Source organism: Vigna radiata, chromosome 8, assembly GCF_000741045.1.
Source record: "Vigna radiata var. radiata cultivar VC1973A chromosome 8, Vradiata_ver6, whole genome shotgun sequence".
Lineage (NCBI taxonomy): Eukaryota > Viridiplantae > Streptophyta > Magnoliopsida > Fabales > Fabaceae > Vigna > Vigna radiata.
In genome coordinates, this window is record NC_028358.1 from 4297137 (window position 1) to 4311181 (window position 14045).

General features: G+C 30.9%; 2 protein-coding genes across 2 annotated transcripts; one reads left to right on the plus strand and one right to left on the minus strand.

Annotated features, from left to right (window-relative positions):
- Positions 1-567: 567 nt before the first annotated feature.
- Positions 568-6237, plus strand: LOC106772648 (S-formylglutathione hydrolase). The gene is made up of 7 exons (XM_014659184.2): positions 568-786; positions 878-995; positions 1741-1788; positions 3626-3822; positions 5401-5499; positions 5579-5644; positions 5926-6237. The coding sequence occupies exons 1-7, from the start codon at positions 640-642 to the stop codon at positions 6106-6108; spliced, it is 858 nt and encodes a 285-aa protein (XP_014514670.1). The 5' UTR covers positions 568-639; the 3' UTR covers positions 6109-6237.
- A 6052-nt stretch (positions 6238-12289) lies between these two features.
- Positions 12290-13112, minus strand: LOC106770097 (inactive protein RESTRICTED TEV MOVEMENT 2). Its single transcript, XM_014655922.2, has 2 exons — positions 13015-13112; positions 12290-12929 (listed from the first exon to the last, which is right to left on the minus strand). Exons 1-2 carry the CDS (start codon positions 13094-13096, stop codon positions 12370-12372), a joined length of 642 nt encoding a protein of 213 aa, XP_014511408.1. The 5' UTR covers positions 13097-13112; the 3' UTR covers positions 12290-12369.
- Between the last annotated feature and the right edge of the window lie 933 nt (positions 13113-14045).

The following is a 14045-nucleotide window of genomic DNA, read 5'->3' on the forward strand; positions in this document are numbered from 1 at the left end:
CACGGCGATACTTCCTTTTTAGCAAAATCAGAAGAAGAAAAATGTATTAACACATACATTAGTAATCATATTTTGGATATATTTTTATAGACTTACATTGTGGAGTGTCTTGATACATTTGGCCAAGGTTTATTGTTGTATATTACTTTTATAGCTTTAATTGATGTATTTTTTAGATATGCTATTATTAATTGCTACAATTTTATAGTTTGTTTGTTATTGTTACTATGTCTATAGACCTTCTCTAACACCTTTTGTTATTTTTCATCGCTAGCAATCTTTTGTACACTTTTCAATTATATATATATATATATATATATATATATATATATATATATATATATATATATATATATATATATATATATATATATATATATATATATATATATATATTTAAATGTATTATTAGCTCATATCTAAACTTAAAAATTACAATGCAATCTTAAATATAGATCAAGCTTTTTTTTTAATTTTTTTTTTAGTTTGGGCCTATGTGTTACCCAATTATGGTCTCATGAAAGGTGGCCATGAACTACATTGGAAATTAGGCCTATAAAAGCTCAATGTAATGAGAGATATTTCCTCACCACCCAAACCCAGCTTCCTCTGTGTGAGTGCAGTAATCAGAATCGAGCGATGGAGACGAAGCCGAGCGAGATCAGCAGCGGGAAGATGTTCGGAGGCTACAACAAGAGGTTCAAACATTTCAGTCCCACACTAGGCTGCTCCATGAATTTCCACATCTACTTCCCTCCTTCTCCTTCTCCCTCTCACAAATTCCCAGTGAGTTTCTCTCAATTTTTCCCTTTCTCATTCCAATTCAACCTCTCGCACTTTCTTCATTTCATCCTGTTGTTATGCTGTCAATCAAAAGGTTCTGTATTTTCTCGCTGGCCTCACATGCACCGATGAAAACTTCATATTCAAGTCTGGTGCTCAACGCGCAGCTGCTGCTGAGGGCATTGCCTTGGTTACTCCCGACACTTCCCCAAGTAAATTACTTTTTTAATTTTTTCCACGAATTCCCTAAATAAAGCTGCGAAACCTGATTGAAGGGGCTTGGATAATTTTTTGTTGAGAATGTCATATTGAATTAGTAAAGCATGGACAGTGGGAGGTATTTTTATACTTTCCTTCAAGTATAATACGTATGTTTATTTTTATAGTAATTACTTAAAATTCATATAAATGTTTTTTTTTTCCTGATTGCATGTCTGTTAAAGTAATAGATGTTTTCGTTTTTTTCATTCTGAAATTATTTTGGTGTTTTTGGTACACTTTTATTTTTCATTTTAGTCTCGAATGATACTTTTTAGCTCTATAAAATTGTACACTTTTTGATAAGTTTTATGAGAAGATGTTTATTTTTGTCCATGGTTAGAAGCATCATGTATACTTTCTGAAATTATTTGTGTTTTGATATTTCGTAATTTTATTTTTTGCATTTTACTCTCTGAAGTTGTTTATTTGAGCTTTATAAAATGGTAAACTTTTGATATAGGCTATTGTGGGTAGATTTTTATTTTAGTCCATGTGGTCACTTGGAAGAGAATACCGACATGAAAAAGAAAATTTAGAGACCAATACAGAGAGAAAAGTTTAAGAGGGCTGGAATGCGAATAGTTACATACTACAGGGATATGTTTTTATCTACTACAATTAATTGGTTATGGAGTTTCTACTTTTCCTTTTGTTATTAAGCTTTTATATGTTCTCAGTTTTAACTTGATGATGCAGGAGGCTTGAATGTGGAAGGAGAAGCTGACAGCTGGGATTTTGGAGTAGGTAAGCCGTGTGAGACCATTACATTCGGGCTTTGAATTTTGAATAGAGCTGGACCTTAACCGTGGGCCTTTCTTGGTTTGACTTGGGGATGGGGATGGGCCTGTTTGAAAATTATCAGACTCAAGCTTTGACCAGCTTCACATTTCGCCTTAGTTTTAGTCATGTTGATTGTTTTTATTTTTGAAGGAAGTTTTGTTGCTTGTTTGTTTGTCATATGAGAATGTTGAATTTCTTGAAATTGCAATTTTGGTATGGTACTAGACTTATAATGGATGTTCAGTTTTCTTCTACCTCTGTTGTTTGCGGCTAAGTTGATAAACTTTCATTTTGTATGACCCAATAATGTGCTGTACACTTGGTAGTGAATATATTATGCATATTGAAGTGCTATTGAAAACGAGTGTTGTTTTTGTCATCCTTCAATGCCATTGCATGCATGGTACCATGGATGTAATGTTTTATCTCCTTCGACCATAGCATGTGACTTGCTGACTGAGCTTTCATTTTATATTATCCAATCTTGTGTTCTACACTTGGATGAATATATTGTAAATCTATACTCTTAATTACCCAATTCTATATTGCATAAGGAATTTATATTTGAAAATAAAAGGAACTTTGCCACTATAGTTTCTTCAACAGCATGGTAGTGGCAAAGATATCAAGAAATACTCAACCTAATAAGGGTTTATCATTTATGAGGCTTGTCAATTAAGGGGAGTAAAAGCGTTTTATTATTCTCTGAGGCTATTCCATTTTTGTAATTGAACTGACTGTCATTCGCATTGTAAAATTATGATTGCTTCGTTTTTCTCCTTGTTTTTTTTTTTTTTTTTCTGAGTAGTAATCTTCATGTCTATTTTGAGATTAGATATCTAACTTATGATGTAAATTATAAACCTTCATTCACAAAATTTGAGTAAGGGACAATATAGTACGTGTCCAAAGCCAACTGACATATTAATACATTCTGATTAGATATCACTAGTACTTGTCCGAAGCCAACTGAAATATTAATAAATACTGATTAGATGTCTCTAGTAATAGTCCAAGGCAAACTGTCATGATTTAACCAAATTCTTACACTCACTCAAGGCAGAGTTTGTTATGCTTTAAACTTGCTATGGGTAGAAAACCACAAACATGAAACAAATAACTAATGTTATGTTAAAATTGAATTGTACTACTACTTAACTGAATTGTCTGTTTGGACTGCAAAGGTTGAGATGGTTCTTTGGCTGGCTGTTGGCATTGCCATTCCCCATAACTCAAAGAAAAACAATGCTAAGCTGGATAAAAAAGTGTTAGAACTTAGAACTGCTCAAATGGCTGCCCAGTTGTAATGGGCCAAGGAAAATAAAAGAGGATGGAAATTTATAGCCTGACATGCATATTTTGCATAAAGACAAAAAAGGTTGAATTTTTTTAAGATCCCGCACCTAACTTCTGTACTTAGACCATAGCATCACGGTTACATGTCAATGGATGATGAAGCTTGTTATGGCAGTGCACTACTAAACCTAAAACTTCATCTAATTCTGTTTGGACATGGAGGGGAAAATGAAGGTACTGATATACAGAGTAGATGTTACCTGAGCATCTTAACATGATGTATAGAAAATCTGAAGTGTAATAAGAAAACAGATTAAAAGTTCTTTTAAAATATCTACTGCCTTCTCCTTATTTTGATAGGAAAAAAGCTCATTTTGTTCAGAAGACGTGATTGTTGTGCGTGATAATTTTAATTGTTATGGGCTATAGCTAAAGAGTTAATTTGCAATTTGTATACGTTTTAATATGCAGAAGATATTTTAATTCCATGTACATTCTGGAACAGGTGCTGGATTTTATCTCAATGCCACACAAGAGAAATGGAAAAATTGGCGCATGTACGACTATGTTGTCAAGGAATTGCCAAAGCTTCTCAGTGATAATTTTCCACAGCTCGAAACATCAAAGGCTTCTATATTTGGTCATTCTATGGGTGGGCATGGTGCTCTGACTATCTACCTGAANAATCAGGATAAGTATAAGGTTTTGATGATTATGCAACTGAAAACTTAAAGTTAAAGAGCTCGTTTGAAAATATTTGAATTTCTTGAATATAATGGATAGTTTTACTGTTAAACAACATATGATTTTTTAATAGTTACCTTCCCTAACTATGATATGGCACGTTAATAAATTTATATGCTACATGCACATTGTACAGGTATTACTATTATTTTATTTGTCTGCAAATACATTTTACAGGTTTTTTTAGTTAATTTCCTATTGGAATTTTTTATACTAGTGATGAATTTTTATTTCTTGGGTTCACTTTGCATCGAGGTTAGTGGCTTAATATATTTTTCAGGATATGTGGTACTTTAGATGTGATGTGTATAACGTTTATCTTTTATGTTGAACTTTTCCTATTTAACTGTTGGAAAAAATGTCTGACCAGTGGACGATGATCACCAGGTTCATGCTTTCCTTATTGGATATTTGGTACCAAAATCTAATGATAATCTTCTTTTGTTTCATTTAAGGTCCAATTAGAACGTTCCTTTTTCATATGTTTTAGCTATGCAAGTTTGGAATGAATAGGTAATGAGTGCAGCGAGCTTAATGTTTATTGATTGATCTTTATCAGAACAGCTGAAAATGAATACTGATAACAACATGGCAATCACTCAATAAAACTTGTGACCTTCAAGATATGAGAGCCCTGTTTTATAGTTAAACGAAACCAATATATCTTCTCTGCATCGATATTGAATACTGAATGTTAGGACATTTCTTTAGGAGTTTTAATAGTTTTGAAGCTTCTAAGTTAGAGGTGAGAGTCAACAAAAGGATTTCCTGTAGGTTTGCACCAACATCTGACATCGTGACCATATTTTCTTACCTTAGTATAGCTTTATGGGCACCATTAAGTGCATAATACTAATGATGCTTCTTAGAGATGATGGAGTCCTAGTTGATGTGTCAAGGAGTGTGTGCTATGCAAACTTAGAAAAATACCAGTTAACCATGTTTTGAAGCTAAAATTAGGGATTATATCACCAATTGCATTGTTAGCAGTCTTGTGCATCCATCTTATGAGGTGATGGAGATGCAACACACAATATTCTAGTTCAGTGGATGAACTAAACAATATTCAACCATATCTTGTGTTTGCGTATGCCTATGAGAGGAAAACTGTACCGGATACTTTTAAGTCTTGAAATGCTCTATAGTGGTGAATGTTGCAGAACAGTACAGTACTAATAAGAGAAAAATATTCAGTGGAAAAGAGAGTGTTGAGGGGAAAATGGTGGGACAGAATGGATAAGATTAGAAACGAATGTATTCAGGAGAAGTTGATAGCAGCTATTGAGAAGTTAGACACCCATTTATAGTTTATTGTTCCAAAAACATGTTAAGGTAAACTTGATGCAATCTGCATAGCATTTTATGTCCTTTGTAAATTAGAACCAAACCAATTATTTAATCCTTTGGCTGACCTTATGAAATTTGTAGAACATAATTTTGTAAGATAAGATATATGGACCATATTTTGTCATGATAAATAACTTTTATCTACTTAATTAGATTCTTATTTTGGTTTGCATAACATGCTTCTTTCAGTCAGTTTCTGCCTTTGCTCCAATTACAAATCCCATAAATTGTCCTTGGGGACAGAAGGCATTTCCAAATTATCTCGGTGACAATAAATCTGAGTGGGAGGTAAATTTGATGAGGAAACTGCATTTTGACTTTAAACAAGACTTTATATTTCATTATAATAAGAAGTTGAAAAATGCAGGAGTATGACGCCACTTGTTTGGTAACAAAGTTTCCCAATGTATCTTCCTCCATTTTGATTGATCAGGTAAAAGATTTTGGTTTTTGTTTATTATTTTGAAAATACTTGTGAATGATTGATTTAAAGAGTGGTAAAATTTTTACTTCCTGTCCTGTACAGTTTTATTATAATGTACTAGATTTTTTATGTTTTAAAAAAAATCCGGTTTTATCATGAATACGAGTAAATCAATACGGTCTGCCAGATATTGTGCTATCTGTCTTAGGACATGATTTCACTTTATATAAGCATGTACCTTATTGAGTTTTTGCTGGTTTTATATTTGTTACTGTTAATCCACTTTTCAGGGCGAGGATGACCAATTTTTTCCTCATCAACTGCTGCCTCACAACTTTGAAGAGGCTTGCAGAAAAGCCAATGTTCCGCTACTGTTACGTTTCCATCCTGGTTATGACCATGGTTACTATTTTATAGCCACATTCGTAGATGATCACATCCGACATCATGCTCAGGCTCTTAGGCTTAATTAAGTTGTGTGCACTGTGATGAATTATGTACTTTTCTAAACCCTGCTGAATCTGCTGAGTTAATTTTGTCCTAGTACCTTGGGTTGCATTTGAGTTTGGAATGAAACTTTTTTCATTTTACTTCAAAACTAATCCTTTATCTACTATGAAATATGATATTTCTTCTACTGAAAAGTTTATTATACATTATATTATATTTTATTAGTGAAGTATGCGAAATAATTTACTGAAGTATGCCTCCTCCCTTTCATCAATGAATCATGGAGGTTTTGTTTTAACTGTGTTACAATGTTACAATGTATTATTCTTGAGGATTTTGCTACGGAAGACAATTGAACTTTTACTAAAACTAGATTATACTCTTGCGAAGTACAAAAATAATAGTGTTAATCAACTTGTTCAAATTCAAAACTATAGCATGATATGATTTGTTGGAAAGAAAAATGCTCTAATCAAGCTGAAATCTAATAGTCAAGTTTTATATTTGTCGCCGGAGAAATTGAGAATTAATACCAGATAAAGATAATGATCAATTCTAGTTTTATTGTAATGTATAAAAATTGTCATTTGTGTAATTGTAATTTGTAAATTATCAATTAATATGATGGTTTAAAGATTAGTACAATCTAATATTGTTGAAGACAGCTTTATTTTCATGTATAAGATACGTAAAATGGATTAAATTATTTCTTAAAATTATAATTATTTAAATATAATAATCTCAGTACATTAATCTTATCTTAATGTCCTAAAACACTACCATTAAAAAAAGAGAACAAATTTGTAATAAAACTAAAGTTAAATACCGAAGTTATGTATTAGTTAGTGCAATAGGTAAGAATTTGGTAGATGATTTAATAAACTGGGGGTTTATATTTTTAAAACTTTTTTTTTAAAGCATTTTTCACAAAAACTTAGTGTAGAGGTTGGTTAGACTATATAGTGTGAAGATATAATGAAAAAAGATAAAGAAATTGTTGTGGATTATTAAATTCGAGATAAATCCAATTCTCTTTTAACCAACTTATAAAAATTCATGTTATAATCAAATTTGAGTATATGCTTAATAATGTTTTCAGTCTCAATATTTATAGTATTTGATTTTCTTAAAACTTTTTTTATTTAATGCGGTTCCTCTGTTTATTAGAAAGAATTAATGTGACCCGTTTTAGTATTAATGTTGTTAGATGGTGATGATACATTTGTATTTACTTAAACAAGGAAACATGTCTACATTATTTTGCAAAATTATTATCTTTTAATTAATATATCATTGTCTTGTATTTAGTTTCGTTTCTATATATGTTTTTTTTCCTTTCATTCAGTCTCATTTTCTATAAAAATGAAATAATGTTGTTTTTTTAAAGTAGAAAAAATTTATTATTTGTATTAATGTTTTATCGGTACTTATATTAAAATTAAATTTTTTATTAAATATTTATGGAATTGGTTTTAAACCAATTCTAACGAAATTATTGGATTCTATTTAAATTAATTAATTTTAATTTTATAAAAAAATATAGATTAATAATATAGTAGTACTAAATACTTATTATTTTTCGTAAATAAAATTTAAATTTATTTAATAAATATAATATAAATAAAGAAGTATTATTTGAGTTAAAATAAAATATAGAATAAATATTTGTCTGATATAAAAATATTAAAATTTAAAATGAAAATAATTTAAGAAACTAATTTTATTATATAACTAACAAAATAAAAATATACCAAGAAAATAGTGAAGATGACAAAGATATTTAAGAGTAAAGGTGTTATTCAAAGTGGAGATGATATTGGTGATGACATGTTTAGATGATCCTGAAATGAGAATGTCATCAATGTATATGAGCACATCAAGTGTAGAATATGAAGAATGTTGAACGAAAAGAGAAGGATTATCACTGAAACAAAGTCAAGATGAAGCAGTGTTGACCTAAGCTTATGATACTAGGCAAAAGGTGTTTGTTTAAGTCCATATGTGAAAATGACAAACTTTCGTAGGATCAGACGAAAAGTCAGGTGGTTGTTTCATAAAGACCGTTTCGTGAAGATCGTCATGGAAAAATGCGTTGTTAATGTCCATTTGATGAATTGACTAGTGTAAAAAAAAAGTAAGCGAGATTAATTCATACTGTGGTTGGTTTGACAACGGGACTGAAGGTAGAAAAGTAACCAGATGACATAAAGGTTCAATATGTTAGTGAATTCATTAAAAATTTAGATGAAAATTGAAAATTCATCCACTTTATCTTTACGCAAAATAAAAATATACAAAGAAAATAATGAAGATGACAAATATCTTTAAGAGCAAAGGTGTTATCCAAAGTGGAGACGATATTGGTGATGACATGTTTAGATGATCCTGGAACGAGAATGTCATCAATGTATATGAGCACATCAAGTGTAGAATGTGAAGATTGTTGAACGAAAAGAGAAGGATTATCACTTAAACAAAGTCAAGATGAAGCAGTGTTGAACTAAGCTTATGATACTAGGCAAAAGGTGTTTGTTTAAGTCCATATGTGAAAATGACAAACTTTCGTAGGATCAGATGAAAAGTTAGGTGGTTGTTTCATAATGACCGTTTCGTGAAGATCGTCATGGAGAAATGTGTTGTTAATGTCCATTTGATGAATCGACTAGTGTAAAAAAAAAAGAAGGTTAAATATGTTTTTAGTACCTGAAGTTTCACTGATTTTTGGTTTTAGTCCCTGCATCAAACACTGATGGCATTTCATCCTCTTAGTATGGAAACATGTATTTTTAATCCCTAAAAATAAACGACGTCAATTTTTTTTGTGATGTGGCTAACGGTCGTGCCACGTCTTTACTGTGCACATGCCACGTCTTCATTGTGCCCTTAGGGGTCTCCCAATTTCCAAACCATCTCAACATTTTCCTCTGCCTCGAGACAAACAGAGACCCAAGGTCTCTTTCTCCTCAAACTATCCTAAGGCTGGGGTTTGCCTCCTTGGAATGCCACCTGCCACCGTTCCCCTCCGACACCCACCGCGCCATCCGACCGGCCTCGCGACGTACTCTCTGCCAGTCTCAGTGTCTCGGATCGGAGAAGCTTTCTCCCTCTGCCGTCGATCTCCATCTGGAGTGAGCCCAACTGTCCGAGACTCAAGCCACGACGCCGCCAATGCCCAAAGTCACAGCCACCGCGAGCCATCAACAATGAAATAGCCATTGACCCAAAACAAACTCCAGAGGAGTTTGGTTGAATGGGATCTGATTCTCTATTTTTCTTTCTTAAAACAAACTCCAGTTTTTGGATTTTCCTATTTTTTTTTCTCTGCTCCTTTTCTTTTGTCTTCTTTTCCTTTCTTTTTTGCAATGCCTTCTTCTATTATCTAACGAGCTTTGACCCAAACAAACAAAAACACAGTGCGGTTAATTGGCAAGGTTGGATTGATGATTGATGATTGATGATTGCGGAGTATCTATTCTATTCCATTTGAACACTTTTCTCTCTATCTCATTGTGATGTGATTAAAAAACTCAATGAAAACCCTAGGGATCTTCTCTTCGACCACTGCAGCTTCCACTGTAGGCGTATACAAAAAGCAAAGTGGTGATGAGTTTCGGATTCGGGGCAAGAGGTTACTATCATGACGAGCTTGGCTTTTGTTTTGGATTCACTATTTTCCTGTCGCACTGCAGAGGGTGAATGCCTCTTCCTCTCGCGGGAAGGAGAAAGGGGCTAAAATTTTTTTTAGAGAATACAAAAAAACAATAGGAAGAAAAAAACACCAACGTGGAAGGCAATGGTCAATGAAGGTGGAAGAATACGTGGCAAGGCCGTTAGCCACATCACAAAAATTGACGTCGTCTATTTTTAGGGACTAAAAATACATGTTTCCATACTAAAAGGATGAAATGCCATCAATGTTTGATGTAGGGATTAAAACCAAAAATCAGTGAAACTTCAGGAACTAAAAGCATATTTAACCCCCCAAAAAAAGGGAACTAGATTAATTCATATTGTGGTTGGTTTGACAACGAGATTGAAGGTAGAAAACTAATCAGACGACATAAAGGTTTAATATGTTAGTGAATTCATTAAAAATTTAGATGAAAATTGAAAATTCATTCACTTTATCTTTACGCAAAATCCTCTCTGCTCAAATCCTTCTTGGACGAAGGTTTCGGTGACCAACACATTTAATCTTTCTCTCATTTTATACAAATTCACGTTGAATAACAACTTTAGGTATGATTTTCTTTAGTTTTGACCGATTGATTTCATTCATAGGTATATAGGTATTCTCCTTTATCTTTCGACAACAACAATTTAGTCTGACGAACCCATTCAAGAAGGTTAGTTTTGTTTTGTTTTCATTTTCATTTTCATTTTTTATGGGCAATAAATTAGTTGAATTTGTTGGTATTATTGATATTGTTAAACTTATTTGTTGTTTATACACTGTACACATCCAAACTAAAGATAAAACTGATAGTATATTCAAAACAATTCTAAATAACTTGAAAATTTGTTCAAAGCACCAAAATATCATGAGAAGCCCCCACAAATTTTTATGTCAAAACTCAAAGTCTAAATATGTGAACTATTTTTGCAAATTTTGGAAAAAAAAAATTGACAAGAAATAGTAAACAACATTTTTTTTTTAAATCTAGAAGGGATTTGTTATGTGATTATAAATTTTTTCTATAAATTGATATATTCTAAATAGTTTTTAATACTTCACAAGATCCAAAATAAGACTCCTAGTGTTTTTTCCATGAAATAGAGCTTCTAAGAATTGGTAAAAAAAAAAGCAACCAAAAACAATAATCATAGCTGTCAAAATAAAAAATCACAAGTTAATACTAATATTATTTATTCAAAATTATAACACCATTCACTTTATAGATTTTGTATATAGTATACTTCAATATAAAATGTCAAAATAAAGTTACATTTGCTGCTTTGTTTTTCAGGTCTGATAAATTATAAAAGTTGTCACTTTTTATTAAAAAAACAAAAGAATTGATTGACATTGAAAAATAATAGAAAAAAGACATTAATTAAAGTCGTAAATTATTATTTTTTGACGTTAATTAATGTTGTAAATTATTAATTTTCAACTTTAATTGACATAGAAAATTGAACAATTTCTAGAAAATAACAATTTTCAACATTAATCAACATTTTTTTTCTTTTGATGTAAATTTAATCGATATAATATTAGTGTTTTTTTTTTTTTTTACATTAAAAGACCAAAAACAACAACGTCAAAGTCCTCCCAAAATAACCATTTGTCTCTTAATTTTAAATCAATTGTTAACTACATTCTCCTCCTTAGTGAATTTGGAATTATCATCTATAGATTTAAGTGAATCTATTGGGAATTAATAAGATTGATGATACATTTCCGTGACTGTCACAACAAAAGCTATCAGTTCGACATTCACCAAATTGCACTAAAATTTGCATAAATTGATTTATCAAACAATAATTTTGAAGGTAACAAACTCAGTGGTCTTATTCCTTCCTCCATGGGAAATTTGATACACTTGGAATCATTGGATGTCTCATACCAATTTGAATTTTCTTGCAATTTTGAATATTTCCCAAAAGCTTTTAACAATGAAATGAAAAATTATTTGTCAAAGATAATAATACTAAGACAATGAAGTATATTTTGCCATTAGTAAATATGTAATTTTGTTTTGTTTTTTACTATTTGTTTCAACGATTCAACCATCATGTAAATGTGACTTAGGCTTATTAAAACTCGTTTTGTTGTTCATTGTATTAAAAAGGAAATGTTCTCATATAATAAGTGAAATCATATTTAATTTACAAAACGTTTTGATATTATCTCAATAATTATATACATTTGGATAAAGTAGACTTTAGGGATATATAATTTTTTATTATTTACTAAAACAGTAAAAGTATATTATTCATTCAATTGAATGTATATATTTAACAAATCTTCAACTAACTTTAAGTTTTATCAAAAAAAAAATCGTATGTACTCAATGCAATAATATCCTTTAATTATAGAGTTGGACGATTAAAATGAAAAAAAAAACATTATTTAACATAATCTTAATATATATGAAAAAAAATTGTTACTTAAAACATGATGAAGGTACACTTTTAATTTAACATAATCACCATCAACAATTATTATTATTATTATTATTATTATAAATATTCAATTGATTCTTACAAGTACAAATAAACTATATATATCATGTGGCATATTAATTATGTATATAAATAAAAATATATCAGCGAAGGAAGATTTAAGGGTCTTGGATGGTTGATCCTCGAAAAGCTGAGATGATTGCATTTTTGACATAAATTCCCATGGCGAAGAACAAGAAGATGGCAACCACCAAGTTAGGTAATTTGTTTTTCTTCATAGTATCTCCAACCAAACCATAAAGTGTCGTAGGTAACTTTTGGTTAACCGTTTCATGCATTTCCTTAGCTTTAGAAGTGGTAGGTTTGGCTCTATCTTCATCAAAAAATTTATCATCTTCCTCTATTTTTCTCATTTCCTTTGTCTGAGAAACCGATTCAAGTGGTTCTTCCGGTGTTGCTGCTTCTCTGGTTTCTCTTGCATATGTTTGGTTTAAATAAGGTTGTGTTGGTGGCGTAACTTCAGTTATGTTTTTGGGAATTCTTATGTATAGAAGACCACCTTCTAACTTGGCTTTGATCCCGTTGATGCTAGAATGAGAAGGAATGGTGAATTCTTTGTTAATTCTACGCCATTTGTTCACACTTATCTCTTCTTCACCTCTCAGTTTTAGTCTACGGTTTGTGCCAATTTGAACCTTCAAATTTTCCTTTTTGAATCCTGCACATTATTCAAAAGTGTTCAAACATTTTTGTTTCGGAAAAATTAGAAGCAAGCATGCATGAAATTAAGTTAGAGAGAAAACCTTTAAGCGCAAGAATGAGCGTGTCGCTTTCTGCATCTTGAGCCCATTCATAAGATGGTTCAAAATCTTCGTATTGTGCCATTGTTAAAGTAAGTTTTATCTCTTCTCTTATGGTTCATTTATACATCGTCAAAAATTCAAGACATGTGCTTTCGTTTCTGTGAATTAACTTCCACGCTTGCTTCCTAGGTTTCTTTTCGTGTTCTTCAGGAAACATTTATACATGTCTGCAATTCCTCTCTTAGGGTTTTGAACTTATTCTTCCTTTGTCTGCTGTGCTACTTATCATTATACGCAATGAAAAATATCATCAATTAAGGGACAAAAAAGCAGGCTAAAAATTTTAATACTAACCAAAAATTTGAGTAATTCCAAATATTCTGGTGGAGAATAAGATTGTAGTGATGGATAATTTGAAGAAAGAAAATGTTGGCAGAAGTTAAGAACTTAACTGGAGAAACACAAACACTAGTTAGATATGATCTAACTATACAAGGGATTGACATCACTTTCTATACAAATCTTAAGACAACAAATCTTAAGATAATGGGTTAATGGATCTTTCACCTTTATATACTACTCTACCTTCTTTTTTTTATCCCATGACTCACACTTATATTCCAAAGAAAATTTATCAATAAAACATAATAATAATAATAATAATAATAAAAACATAAATTCATGCTTGACACTATTTTCAATTTATATAAATCATGTGTTCGTAAGTTTTTTTATTTATATAAGGCTTAACTTTCTTTTATATATATAAATAAAAATGGAATTTAACCTCATACCTAAATTCCTTACCATCAGTTGCAGGTATATATTGTAATTTGCCGAGGTATGAAAGTAACATGGAAATTTAAAGTTGTAATTGTTTAAATATTTAATACTTAATGATGATGTGCTTTATTATTTTGTGAGCAATGCCTTTAGATAGCTAATAGCTAGAAATTAGGAATCCAATTATCAACATATAATCGAAATTATAGAAACAATAATAATATTAACTAAAACACTAACAAGTTATT